At 40.9% G+C, this 14,773-nt stretch overlaps 1 protein-coding gene across 2 annotated transcripts in view; it reads left to right on the top strand.

Annotated features, from left to right (window-relative positions):
• SLC25A36 (solute carrier family 25 member 36) overlaps positions 1 to 14,773 on the top strand; it is a 54,577-nt gene that overhangs the window by 10,189 nt on the left and 29,615 nt on the right. For both annotated transcript variants that reach the window (XM_050964116.1, XM_050964115.1), the window contains one exon: positions 7,066 to 7,236. In XM_050964116.1, coding sequence (XP_050820073.1) covers positions 7,066 to 7,236 — 171 coding nt within the window. The remainder of the gene's footprint in view (positions 1 to 7,065; positions 7,237 to 14,773) is intronic.

Genomic DNA, 14,773 nt, shown 5'->3' with positions numbered 1-14,773 from the left:
GACAAGTTAAGTGCAAATTCTAGAGAAGTTGATTGTGTGTGGTGGTGGTGGTGGTGGTTTGTTTTGTTTAAAAATACTAAAATAAATATTTTTCACAATTCCTCCCCCCCCTTATAATATGTAAGTAAAATAAATCCTGAGCTATAATCTAACTCCATTGTGCCACTTTCTCACAGGAGAAAAGTGAGAAAGCACATAGATCTTCCACACTGATTCCTGTACTGTCATTTATAAGGCTTTGTGTCACTCTGGCAATGTAGGGGCCTTAAAACTCCTACAGATTTTGTAGCTCCTGCAGGAATTGACTGAAAATGGGAATGGCTGACTAACAATAGGAACATTAACAATGTTACTGAGCAAGAACAGCTGCTACATTTTTGCCTCAGAGAACGAAATGAATTAACTAGCTAGCAGGCTGCTACATTTCTGCCTGGGAGAAAGAGGTTTCCTTATGCATAATAAAAAGCTCTACCTCTCCATGCCCCCAGCAAGCCTCAGTAGCAAGCAAGAGGGACAGAGTCTCACGCTTGTTCACAGGCACGCATGCCCAGCCCCACCCCTGACTGTGATCAAGCCCCACCCCTGACTGTGATCAAGGTCTCCGTGCACATCCATGCCCAGCCCCCCACAGTGATTTGCATTTTTGAGGGTGCCTGGGCTGCCAGGGAAGAGGCAGGTGTCCCACTGCAGATTTCTTTTGCACTTTTCTGTGCAGGGGGCACAGAAATTTGCAGGCCATATGAATTCTGTGCCTCCACAGGAGCGCAGAATTCTGTCAGGAGTAGCATATGCGTAGGAAGTGAGCTTCTTATCTCCACATACCTGTACTCTCAGCTACTGTAAGCAGGTGGTTAAATGAAATATTATAATCCGAACAGATGGGTTGTACTGGTATTTTTTTTTCTTAATATAGTGAAACATGGTTCACACTGGTTCAGGTGTTGCTGCAGGGAAATGGAAATGCTGCAAGAATCAAGCCCAAAGAGTTCATTTTGAACTCTACAAAATTATCCCACACACAGTAAGTGAGGAATGGGTGGAAATAAGGACACCAAATGTAAAGCCCTAGTGAAAGAAATGGGTCTGATTTTTTTTTTTTTTTGTAATGTCTCTTTACTTGAAAGCAATGGCTGAAACTCCATCTCTGTGTCTTGTTGGATGTCGGTGTCACAGTCTGCAGAGCTTGTATGGTATCAAATAGCATGCTACTAACAAGGGTCACTTTCAGATGGCCTCAAATCACCTCTAACAACAGCCAGAGAATGAGGTGGTGATTTTAGCCTTAACTTTGTGTGTTTCCTTTAACAATTTTTAAATATATTTGTACCTTAAGATGAGAGATGGTGTTGGGAATGAATCTTTTCTGTGAATGTGTACTGAGACCTCTTCAACATGCCATTAGCTTAGGTATACAGATGTGCCAGCTGCACTGATAAAATAAGTGTTAGTGTTTTGTACAAAGAAAATTGTACACAGTTGCTGTTTATTTGTAGCTTTCATAAGACATACAGCTCTCTTTGTTACGTACTTCTATGTACACAACCATCCTAACATATGTTGGCAGCTGTGGAGGAGAATCTTAATGTGATACAAAATAGAAGTTTTCAGTTTAGAGATCCTCCTCTTATTCAACAGGTCTAAAGAGAAAGAGAGGATAATCTTGTGACTCATGCACAGTCTGTGAGTCAGAAAATCACAGCTCTTTTTCTAGCTGTGTCATGTACTTCTGGTATGATCTTGGCTAGTCACCTAATATCGCCATGCCTCAGTTTTCCTGTCTATAGAAGTTAATACTTGCATCTTTCTTAATGGTGCTGAGACTTAACGATTGTGTAGTTCTTTGATAAAGAATAGCATGCCCTGTTTCAGCAATAATTCATATGCAAAGTGCTTAAAAATCTACATTGCCGACAATAGCATAGGTTATATGAGTTTATTATGCCAAGCATTCATCATATATGCTATAATTTTAGAAATGAGGCACTCCACAATTTTTTTTTGATCCTACATCCATGTAACTGCAAGAGAAGAAAATATTGATATCAGTCTCATTAACAAGTAAAATTCAAAAAGCCTCTTTTAAAAAAATTCACGGTAATAGTTCTTGTCTGTTCCCCTTTCCTGTACTCACTTCTAAATTTCTAAAAACATTTACCTACTCTGCATTTAAATGATTTTCCTGCCCAATTCACTTAATCTAAAAAGAGGCACTTTTTGCAGTATATTGCTAAAAAAAAAAAAAAAGCACCTCAAACCACAATACCTAAATATTGAAATATTGAAATAGCTATATTTGTTTTTTCCCCTTAATTCGAAAATAACTTAATAGATCAGTGGTTCTCAACCTTTCCAGACTACTGTATTCCTTTCAGGAGTCTGATTTGTCTAGCATACTGTAAATTTCACCTCACTTAAAAACTTGGGCTTTGGCTTCAGCCTGATGTAGCAGGGCTTGAGCTTGGCCCTGGCAACCTCATTAAAACAAACTTGCCCACAGTTTGAGAACCACTGATATAGAATATAAAACAGTATAAAAATCATTGTGTTAAATTTTAGTTTGTACTGAGTTTGCTAGTGCTTTTTATGTAGCCTGTTGTAAAACTAGGCAAATAGATGAGTTGGTGTACCCCCTGGAAGACCTCTACATACCCCTAGGGTACATGTACCCCTGCTTGAGAACCACTGGAATAGATGATTTGAACAGAGGGTAAAAGATTTTCTAGGCAGGTGCTTTGAATACCAAGTTTCATTCCATTTAATTTCTTTTCCCCTTCAGCAGATAATTTTTTAAAAAATTGAATCAACATAGTCTGAACTTATTTGAACAAATATGTGTACTAGTTCCTAATTTAAATTATTGAAACCTTCACAGATTAATGACTTGAACTTGGTAAAAGTTCGTAGTAACAATAAAGAATCGTTTGTAGTTTTGAATTTTCTAAAGCCTGCAACTTTAACTTTTTGGGAATTTAAAAAAACAAACAAACAAACCTTCAAATGTGTACTGCAAGGTATTTTTGAAAACCTTTTTTAAAATCACTGCACAAATTTTGAAAGGTAAGACAGGATGTTTTACAGCTAACCTTTGGTTGGGGGCTGGCACAGATTTTCAAATTTTCCACTTTTCCAGATTTTTAATTGATTAAGCAGTGAAAAGACAAATAATTTCTCCAATCTTGTAAAACTGTGCAAGTTTTACATAGTTAACAAAAAGAGTGGGCAAATATAGTATGAAGTATGTGGCATCCAAACATTAAAATCACTATAGCAGCCTTACAAAGTCCCAGGGATAGAGAGTAATGCTTAACACTGTTTGGAGGAAAGGCTACCAGACTTTCAGATGTCATCACATAACATCCCTGTGTGAACTACAGAAATTGTTTACATGTAGAAGTTGTATTAGTTACAAATATATTCAATATTTTCCTATCTTTTAGGGCAACTTGACACTTTCCATGTAAACAACTTCTGTAGTTCACACAGGGATGTTATGTGGTGTCAAATGGGACAGAGGTCCTCCATATGATTGTAGATGAGAGGGGAAGGGATTCAGAAGACAGTCTCCTAATTTGATCCACAAGAGGAAAATCTGACAATGCCTGGCGTACAGCCCTGGTGCATGCTCTAAATGTGTGAAATAACTAACTAAAACCAGGCTGGAATGAAGTTTGTGTGGGAGAGATCAAGAGTGCTTCTCATTAGTGGTTTGGTTTGGTTTGGTTTGGTTTTAAATATTTGGTATCTTAAGGACCAACCAGTGTGGAATCAAATGCTGTATTACCAGCTTAGTTTTCTATTGGTGAATAATATTCATAGGTAGCCTTTGTGGATGATAAGATAATGGATCTGTGTTTGAACCTGGGCCATTATTTAGCAAAGCAAATCCCAAACCTTGGACCTGCAAAACATTTGCTCCCTGAAAGTGTATCCCTGTTCTTTTACTCATTAGCATCTTAATATTCTGCCCCTCTTCTCCTTCATCTAAGAAAATGCTATGTTTCTTTTCCCTACAAATTGAAAGTACCCAGCAAGCAAAAAATCTATGGGATAGAAAGCATAAGTACTCATTCCTTTGTCCTGGCAACATGAATATGAAGCCAGTGTTAGAAATACATTTATTACTATGACTGTAATGAACATTGTATCTTTAAAAGCAGCAAAGAGTCCTGTGCCACTTTGTAGACTAACAGATGTATTGACGCATGAGCTTCCGTGGGGGAATACCCACTTCGTCGGATGCATGTTCGTGGGTTTTCCCCCACGAAAGCTCATGCGCCAATATGTCTGTTAGTCTATAAGATGCCACAGGACTCCTTGCTGCTTTTACAGATCTAGACTTACACAGCTACCCCTCTGATAATTATATCTTTAGTGTTCTAATACTTTGCCCTAGCTAATGTTGTTGTGTACATACCACAAATGGAAAAACAATTCATGCATTTATTGTATACTTCTTTTTTTAACACGGTAAAAGCAGCAGTTTCATATATTCTTGATAATTTGATTGTATACCACTTTGCATAAAGACAACACGTTAGTTAACATTTTGTAGCATTTAAAATATATTCAGGCTATGGATGGAAAATGTTCCAGATGGCGTGAAGTAGAGAGTCAGTGTGAAATAAATTGCACCTCCTTTGTAAAGTGCTTTGAAATTTAATGTTGAGAAGCATATATAAGAGCTGGGATAGAACAGGTCTGTTAATGTGTATATTTGTATGGCTGTAAATAAGTTTTTTTTTTAGTTTTAGAATTACTTTCAATAGGGCCTATTACCAAATGAAGATATCTGAAGTTACTTTAGTAAGCTAATATTCTGTCATACTTCCCTAGGCCAGTGGTTTTCAGCCTGTGGTCCGTGGACCACTGGGGGTTCACAAACTATCTAAGATTTCCAAAGGGGTCCACACCTCCATTCCAAATTTTAGGGGCGCACAAATGAAAAAAGGTTAAAAACCACTGCCCTAGGCTATTTTAACTTTTCTATGCGTGAAAGTGCTTCTATGGTCCCATCACTATATTATTTGAACTCCAATTTTGGAATCTATGTAGTATTTAATACACAGACATTCTTTGTTAGTAAGTTGACTCCTAATCCCTTAATGACTGTGTAGTGACTCAGGGTGCTGAGAATAGACATGATCAAGAAAAATGTGCTTCTATTTAAAACTTGGAAGTGAATTCACTTTAGAGTAATCTTGGAGTTGGAGAAGAGACTGATTGGCTCTGGGGATTGGTTATGAGATACTTCCGGGTCACTCATTTAAATATAGCATGGGTGAAGATGACCAAACTTTTTTATTATTCCCTGTATAGCTGTTTGTGAATTGAGTCTAGTGGGATGCAATACACAAACCATAATCCTAGTTGGCATGAATTTTGTGGCCTTCTGTGCAACAGGAAAGGATTGACGATTCATACAGAAGCTAAACTACATTTGGGTGGGAAGTATGTCAGTGCTGCAGCATAGTGGCAGGGTGATGAAACTCTCACTGCTATCTGTTCTTTGGATAGAGTGGATTTCGTTCTTCTGGGTTCTGGCACATTTCATGAACATTACATTATTATTTTTTTAGAATCACTATCTAGTACAGAAAAGTTTTAACTCCTAACATGAAATCCTGGCCCTATTGAAATCAGTGGGGCCAGGTTTTTACCCCTAATCGTTAACTGGAACACTATATGGTAATAATAGCAGGTAGATGAAAAGAGCTGTTAAATCAGCAGAATTTTAAACAATAAAAATTACCAGTTTTGAGACTCTCCTAGTCTTTCAACAGAAAATGTTTGATGGTTAGAATCTTATTCTGAAACTGTTTAAATTCCAAGCAGTTCCATCAGTTATGTCTTCAATAAGCAAGCACCACTTCTGTTGAATTCAGTGGGGGTTCCACATGTGTAGCCCCAAGTAGAATTGGGATCATTATATATAATTAACAGTAAGGTTCTGACTCAAATCTTCAAAAAAATTAGAATGATCAGAGTGAAGTGTAGAACTCTGGATTTATCAATTGAAGGATTGTTTATATAAACTCATCCAGGAAGTGGAATAGTATTTAATCCTTTTTTGAGGTTTTGAGGCATGTACTTTTTCAGCAGTGGTTGCAGTAAAGAAACATCGGTGTTCTTCATGCCCTAATCATGATTCATGGACTTTCTATTTTTACTTATTTTCCCTGAGAGGTTTTTTTTTGTGCAGTGTGCAATGAGCAGATGGGTATGTAGATATTGGTTAAAGCAATTATTAGCACGACATACTAGGATGACTCCTTTACAAAACTGTCAAAATGTCATTTACTTGGCTGTGTTGTGCTGCGGAAGGGAGGAGGAGGAATGGTGCACCACTTCTCAAAGCAGGACTGTACAGTGAAACTTGAAAAGACCATGTGTCTTTCCATTTCTAACCAGATAAGAAGACATTTTCATTTTTCCAGATTCAGGTCTATTTACTGTTCAGGGAATAGACCAAAATCTACTTGTTTGCCTTGAAGAAGCGAGCCAGTAAATTGTCAGAAGGCTATTGCTTTTCCTGCTACCATTGCCAAAATTTAAGGCGGAATTTTGAAATAATCTGGAATAACATAGCTCTTAACATTTTGCCTTACTGCTTTCTTTACCTCCCCTCCAATTATCTGTGTATAGTGCTAATGTATTGTGTACATATCCTCATATATACACCCCAGTTTTTCACACTGGGAATGTTAACAGCTTTGTTTTGATCAGGAATGCACCAAAAATTAAGAGAAGGTTAAGTTTCAACCATAAGAAGCTAAACATTTTAGACACCTTCCAGAGCAGAGTTGAACTGCATGCACTAAAGGGAGTGCACTTTTGCACCAATCTGAGTTACTTGTTTTGGCAGTTAAAATTTTCACTCTTAGTTGTGGAATTAACAGAGAGAAATTGATTAACCAGTGTTACTAGTTCAAGGGCATGTAGTAATAACTACACTACTATCATGAATTCAGATAATTGTTAGCTTCTCCATCACCATGATCCTGAGCCATCTTCTGTTTAGATAATGTAATGTTCCTTCAAGGCTTAGAATCTTATTTCTTTTTGCAGATGTGGGGGTACTGTTGGTGCAGTTCTTACGTGTCCACTAGAAGTTGTGAAAACACGGCTGCAGTCCTCCTCTGTTACTCTCTACATCTCTGAAGTTCATCTCAGCACTGTGAATGGTGCTAGTGTCAATCGAGTAACTAGAGTATCTCCTGGACCTCTCCATTGTTTGAAGTGAGTACTATCTGTATGTTCCTGTTCTTCTGATCCTTTTTAATTTTCATGGGGTATTATTGTTTTTTCTTTAGAGATAATGTCAGACAACCCCTAACTTTTTGCCTTCTAAAACATAGTTGATGTGTGCGCTGAGGCTTTTGAATGTAAGTTCTTTACAATGTAGTCATGCTACAGTTCTGCTCCATAAATAGTTATCTAAATGTAACATTTGATCCAAAAACTTCATGGTGGTTAGAGAGCAGCTGGAGAATCTCTACCCTGCTTCTGCCAAGATCTGGAAAGCTGCTATTCAATTTTCCAACACTTTCTGTTATAGGTGTATTGTTGAGGTTGCCTAACACTTCTCCTTCTGTGATCCTGTTTTCACTTGCTTACAGCTTTGCAAAATTTTAACTACTTGTGCTGAATTTTCCACACTTGGGTGTCTGTCTCAGGCTGGGAAAAAATGTTATTTTGCACACGTTGGGGGGGGGGGGGGAAATTCTGGCAAAGTTTTCTCACGACCTCACATTGTGGAGCAAGAACTTCAAATTTGGTAGGGAATGGGGCATTTGTGTCAAGGATGTGTCTTACATTTATTACTTTAAATTTCAAAATAGCAGTATTTTTTTTATCCCTGCCTACAAATCAGTTTATCAAAAGATGGCTTTATGTACCTGAAAGGGATCATACCCAGAAGGTTCCACTCTTTTAGCAAGAAAACCCAAGTTCTGAATGAATAAATAGGGTGAAACAACATAGGATCCAAACCCTGAATCTAACCTCGGGCAGCAGAGTAGGCTCTAGCATCAAATGGTGGTGCTGCTGCTATTGGATGAGTGATAGCAGTGTTCCAGTTTGATAGCCTCTGATACTGTCCAGTTGTTAATTATTTTATAAATGAATGACGTTCTTTCCTTGATTATTGGTCTACATATTACAGGTGAAACTTTAGCTTAATTGAAGACCATGAGAGTCTTGCCACTGACTTCAGTGAGGCCAGAGTTTCACCCTTCATGTCTTAGGCTAGTAACAGATAGGGCTGCATCTAAATCTTACTCCTGGGGACATTCTATGCCAAAAAATTAAAAATTCTGCACACGATATTTTAAAATTCTGCTAAATTCTGCAATCTTGTTAAAATAACACTATGTAATCAAACCAGTTTCAGTTTATTTTGGTAATTTATTTCAAAATATCTGTCAGCAAGTATGTCTTTAACAATACAGAGACACACACAAATTCCCCCAGAAGTACAGAGTTTAAAAAAAACCATTATAACAACCCAGTTCCTGTGTCTCTGCTCCCTTTCTCCCTGCCCTTCCCCCCCAAGCCAAGCTACGGTGCCCCCCCCAGCCGGTACACCCACACCCCCTCTTCCCTCAGAGCTCAGCCGTGGGGATCCCTCTTTGCCCAGATAGCCACACCCCCTCTCCCTCTGAGCCCAGCCATGCCCCTCCCCGCCGCCCCCCCGAGCCTAGACATTCGTGCCCAGGGATCCAGAGAGAGAAACAGCCAGATGCGTGGTCCTAGGCTTGCATGGAGTTTCCTGCCCACCATCATCTCCTTCTCTCAGTGCGTGCTGGGAACTACAGCTTCTAGGAACTCGCTTGCTCCCTCCCCATTTCACCGCAGTATCTTCTGTGTGTGAGCTGGGCTCTGCTGGGTCTAGTGACCCCTAGTGGCGGCCAGCAGCACTACAGCCCATTTCTATGGGGGGAAGGAAATTCTGCACACACAAGGTTAATTTCTGCAAAATTCTGCATTGCACAGTGGCGCAGAATTCCTCCAGGAGTAAAATCTAGAGCTTTTAGCTTCTTAGGTGAGTTATGTGGCAGTCTCAATTTAAGGATAATTCCATGGAAAAGTTGTAATTGACACTAATGTTCATAAGTTGCATAGAAAGAACAATTCTGGGACTGGGGTGTGGACAAGAAGCAATGAACTGCTGTCCTCTGTAAAGCCTTGCAACCTGACCTGAACCCAATGATATCCAACTATTAGTTTTGTGATTGGGTTGGGTCAGGTCATCTCTGATCATCTGCTTCTGCCTGTGGGCTCGCCGTAGTGGCAGCTGCTTGCCACACTCCTGTCAGCCGCCACCATCTCATTGTGCTCTACATTTGCTGTGGAGTGAGTGGCTCTCACTCCATAGCACGCACACGGTGAAGTGATGCGTCAGTGGCAGCCAGGATCAAAGCATGCAACTGCCACTGTACCACCCCCCTAGGCCGGAGGTGTTTGGAGACAGATTGTGGCTATAGGGTGTGGGGAGTGGGAAGGCCCCACCAGGCTGAGCCCCAAGGTTGTGCAGGTTCAGGGGAAGGCTGTTGAGTTTGGGTTGGTCTGAAAATGACTCGACACTCGTGGGTCAGGTATGGGTTGGTTGTGCTCAGGTCAGCATTGGGTCCACCTTGGGCTTTAAAATTAGGCTTGAGCAGAGCTCTAGTGCTGTAGTCTTTTCTCTTAGCACCTTGAGAAGGTGGGCAAAGGAGTGTTAAGTGGGAGACTCACAAAAGATTGTTCCTGTCTTGTACCTCTGAGATATTTCTACAAACCCGTTTCTGACAATATAGTACATCTATAGTCTCATGAGTCTGAGATATCAATCCTAGAGCATCCATCGGTAGAAGGAATTATATAAAATATATTCTTAGCTTGGATATGTATATTGTTAAATTATTTGAGTTCACTCTGTCAAGCAATATGACAATATTTACAAACTACTCAGCTCAATTTTCAAAAGAACCTCCATGTCTAACGTGTACTTTTAAATAGTTTGGCAGATGCACGTATACAACTGACAGATTCTACATGTCCATAACCCATTCCTCCCAATGAGTTTTGTGGATGTGACAAACAATATCATAGGCAAACTACTTTTTGACTATCAATTGCGTAGCTATTAGCAATGCATTTTTTTTCACATTTATCATTCAAAGAGTTAACCTCCTCTTTTGTTCGCTGTCAGCAATTAAGTTAATGCAATAGTTCTTACATGCTTTACATGAGCTTGCTTCTCTTTAGAACAGTGGTTCTAACCAAAGGTCCGAGCAGGTTTCAAGGGGTCTTCCAAGCAGGGCCAGTGTTAAAATCGCTGGGGGCCAAGGCAGAAAGCTGAAGCCCCATCACATGGGGCTGAAGCCTGGGGCCCTGAGGCCTGCCACCTGGGACTGAAGCCAAAGCCTGAGCATCTTAGCTTCATAGTTACCCCTGTGGCAAGGGGCTCTGGGCAGTTGTCCTGCTTCTACCCCCTAACGCCAGCCCTGGCTTTTATATACAGAAAATCAGTTGTCATGGCACAGCTGATCCTTGGAGTTTTTATAGCATGTTTAGGGGAGGGGGCTCAGAAATAAAAAGGTTGCGAACATCTTGGAGCTTATCTGGATCTATAGGGAATAAAATCTAAAAATTGTTGCCAAAGTTAAAATGGATAATAACCGGTTTTTAAAAGGTACCTTAAAGTGTGATCAGTACTGGAATAATTTGGGTTACATTTTATAGATATATCAATTCAATTTAGCATACTTAGTTTCTTCACAGCTATTGAACTTGGAGCCTCACTTGTGATTTCCCATATTTAATAAACCTAGGTATGTTTGTTCTTGAGCCTGATTGCCCCAAGAAAGCACCAGTGTATACTGGAGCTTCTTTATGTGTTGTCAGAAGTCTTTTAAGACATTAACATATTTAACATGTGGTTACTTTTATTTAAAATTTCCTTCTAGTTTTGGAGGTTGATTTGTCTTCTGTTCTGCTAGCATGCTATGTCTGGCAGACATAAAGTCTGATTTATTATCTGACACCTGTGAGGGAAAAAAACTGGTGTAATGCAGTTGCTCAATACAGTTACTTGTGAGTTAAGTGACATCATATGCAGATTACTCTTGGGGGAATTCTTCATCACTGCGCATGTGCAGAATTGCATGTGCATCTCCCCCCCCCCCCCCCCCCGCAGATTTCTTTGCTTCCCCGCAGAAAAGGGAATCCGCAAGAGCAGTCATGCAACCCTCCCCAGCAATATGTTTCAGGTGCCCAGGGCAGCCAGCAGAGAAGTAAATCACTGTGGGGCAGGGTGCTGGACTAGGGAAGACCCAGCTAGTGACTACAGGTCTGCCCCAGGCTCAGCTGCTAGTCCCAGCTGGGCTGGCGAGGACAGGACTTCCTCTTCCCTTGCATAGTATCTGGGGCCATGTCAGACCCACTTCCAGATTTCTTCCCCAGCTGCAGGAAGCTCTTCAAACTCCTTTCCCCTCCCTCCTCCACACTTCCTGCACGCATTGCTCCTCAGCTGCAGGGGGAGGGATCATTGTACAAGGAGCTGCTGCCCCATCCACCCAGCCCCCGTGCATCCGGACCTCAAACCCAGATCCTCCTGTCTACCCTCACTCCCTCCTCCCACACTCAGAACCCCCCTGATGAGCCCCATTCCCCCTGCACCTGGATCACCACAATGAGCCACCCAGACTCCACCCTACCAAGCCCTAACTGGCTGCACCTGGATCCCCATTCCACTGAGCTCCACTCCCCAACATCTGGATCCCCCCTACTGTGGCCCCCACACCCAGACCCCCTGCTGAGCTCTGTTCCCCCCCACTGAGCCCCAATCACCTTCATCTGCCCCCCATAGAGTGCCATTACCTGTGCACCCAGAACCCCCCCAACAAGTCTCTGTGCACCCAGAACCCCCACACAGAACCCTCTGAATCCACATCTGGACCCCTCCCCCAACACTAAGCCCCTCCACACTTGGATCCTGCTTTGCTGAGCCTGTCTGCCCATACCTGGTGCACCTGGCACAGAGGGGCAGGGCCCTGGAGAGTTTCTGGCGCAGGCCCAGTCCTTGCACCGTGTCAGGGTTGGGTGCAGCTCACTGCTGAGTCTGTGTCCGGGGGAGTGGAGTGGGAGGTGCACAGTGATATCCCACCTCTGTGCAGCCAATGTCCTGTACTTCCCAATGCCATGCTGGAGCCTCCACATTTATTTGATAAATTTTGCAGAATTTTAAAATGTGTGCAGAATTTTTAATTTTTTGGCACAGAATGCCCTCAGGAGTAGCAGATGTATAGGTTGTGATGTCAAGAAGTTCTGTGCACCCTCAATTTTCATTGACTTCTGTACTTTACAGCAGTTGTTCTCAACCTTTTCTTTTGCTCGCCCTTAAATTTCAATTAGAGGTGTGGACCCTGTTGGAAATCTGTCATCTGTATATATAGTTGAATTCTTCCGTCAGTTTTCAGTCTGTCTTTCGCATGCACCCCTTAGAAATGGTCCCTAGGCCACAGGTTGAGAACCACTGCCTTACATAATGAGCCTATAGTGCCACAGTTACTCAAGGTCGCTGCTAAAATTTGAAAGTGCTGTAAATATTGAAACTTTGCCTTTAGCTTTAGTTTTGCTAGTAACTCATATTTTGTGGAGTTGTTCACTCTGCTTTTGTAAACCTCATCTGGCTGGATGTTAAGAGATACTGTCAACTTGAAATCTAATCAATTTTTTTAAAATTGGTTAACAGTAGTTTAAGTTATTATAACTGTCCCTGAGTACTTTTGTTTTCCAATTTTTTAAGTTTTTTGTTTTGTTTTGTTTTCCCCCCTCTCCCCAATTGTGATGTGAAAAGCCCGCACAAACAATGGGGAAAACTGACAAACTGTGTTTAAGAAAACAGTAAAACTGACTAGACACAATGTGATGTCATTTGCATAAGTTAAATAAAAAATAATAATGAAATATTTCCCTCCCCCCATTTCAATGATTGTCATCTTAGGGTTACAAATAACTGTAGTGGGTAGTTAAAATTTTCAGCAAGAAATGTGAGTTGTTAAATTGATAATATTCCTTAAAGGTCATCTCTAATGTAGCTCTCTAAAATTTGCTTTTTACCAAAATATTTTAAGCTGATTTTTATCAATGGATGACAAGAGCAGTTTGAATAACTAGTTTTCATTATTGTTTGTCCAAATGCACCCATTTCCCACTGTATATGTGTATATATAAGTAATTAATTGAATTTAGACTCCCAGGATAGCTCTCCAGAGATCCTATTCTTCATCTCCTCAGATGAAAGCCTGAGTAAATGCCACAGAAGCACTACTGAGTGGAAATTTAAAGAGAAATTGTCAATTTTATTAATTTTTTAAAATTAACTAAAAAAAAAATCCAGTTTCTGATGGGACATCCTTTTAAAATAATATGCTGTTCTTGGTTTGTATTCAAGTAGTATCTACACACACACAGGTAGTTCCTGTCCAACAGAGCTGCCAGTTTTAAATGGATAAAGGATAGGAAGGGGGAACAGAGGCACAGAGAGGTAAAGTGACTTACCCAAGGTTACAGAGCAAGTTGGTGGAAGTTATTGAACCCGAGTCTCCGGATTTCCCATCTTATGCTATATCCACTAAACTATTCTGCCTACCAACATGCTGTGTGGTGGGATTTTTTTTAATAATCCCGTTGCCAGTTTATAGTGGATTTCTTGTTAATATTTATAAGGGTCCCTTATGTAGAGCAGCGATGAAGGTCCTGATTCTGCATTTTGGTCTCTGGGCGGACCCCCGCACCTGTGCAGTGCCCCATTGGCTTCATTGGTACTCTCTACAGGAGTAAAGGTCTGTCTGTACAGATGATTGCAGAACCTGGCCCTGAGTATACAGGCAAAACCATGACTTGCTTAAATGCATGAAGTAAACAAACTAAAAAAGGAGAGAAATGTGTGTAGTCTTTTTCTTTTAGCGGCTATAACCTATTCAGACAGAAGTATGTTTTTTCTAAAATTCATGATGTCCTTTAAATGCAACTAGCATGGCTGGCCTTGTGTTGTGAAAAAATGAGTCGGAATCATGTACAAACTAATCTTATATCTACACCCCTGCCTGACACACTACAGATCTTCCCAGGCTGCTGCTGCTGTAAGAGGCAGCCATAGAGGCCAGTGCATATGTGCCTCCTCTCCCTCGGGTTCCAGGTTATCTCATCAGCAAGGATGGGACTTCGTGTGAGAACCTGAGGACGGGGGGAGGGAGAAAGAACATGGCCTCATCTCACAGATGAGATTAAAATAAAATAGCTTATGTTTTGATTTTAAATACTGGTTAACTCACTACGACTCTGTCTTTCAGCAAGTGAGGCTAATAACGCTGTAGGCCAGGGATAGGCAACCTATGGCACAGGTGCTGAAGGCGGCACACGAGCTGATTTTCTGTGGCACTCTCACTGCCCGGGTCCTGGCCACCAGTCCGAGGAGCTCTGCATTTTAATTTAATTTTAAATGAAGCTTCTTAAACATTTTAAAAACCTTATTTATTTTACATACAACAATAGTTCAGTTATATATTGTAGACTTATAGAAAGAGAACCTCTTAAAAATATTAAAATGTATTCCTGGCACGTGAAACCTTAAATCAGAGTGAATAAATGAAGACTTGGCACACCACTTCTGAAAGGTTGCTGACCCCTGCTGTAGGCTGAGATCCTTCCATCTGTCCTTTACTGATGAACGTGTGCAGAGCCACTTCAGGGGGACTTTGCATGACCATAAGTGTTGGTCCATGCAGAC

The sequence above is a fragment of the Gopherus flavomarginatus genome, chromosome 8 (genome assembly GCF_025201925.1).
Source record: "Gopherus flavomarginatus isolate rGopFla2 chromosome 8, rGopFla2.mat.asm, whole genome shotgun sequence".
Lineage (NCBI taxonomy): Eukaryota > Metazoa > Chordata > Testudines > Testudinidae > Gopherus > Gopherus flavomarginatus.
The sequence above is the reverse complement of the archived record's forward strand: the minus strand, read 5'-3'. Positions and strand labels throughout refer to the sequence as shown.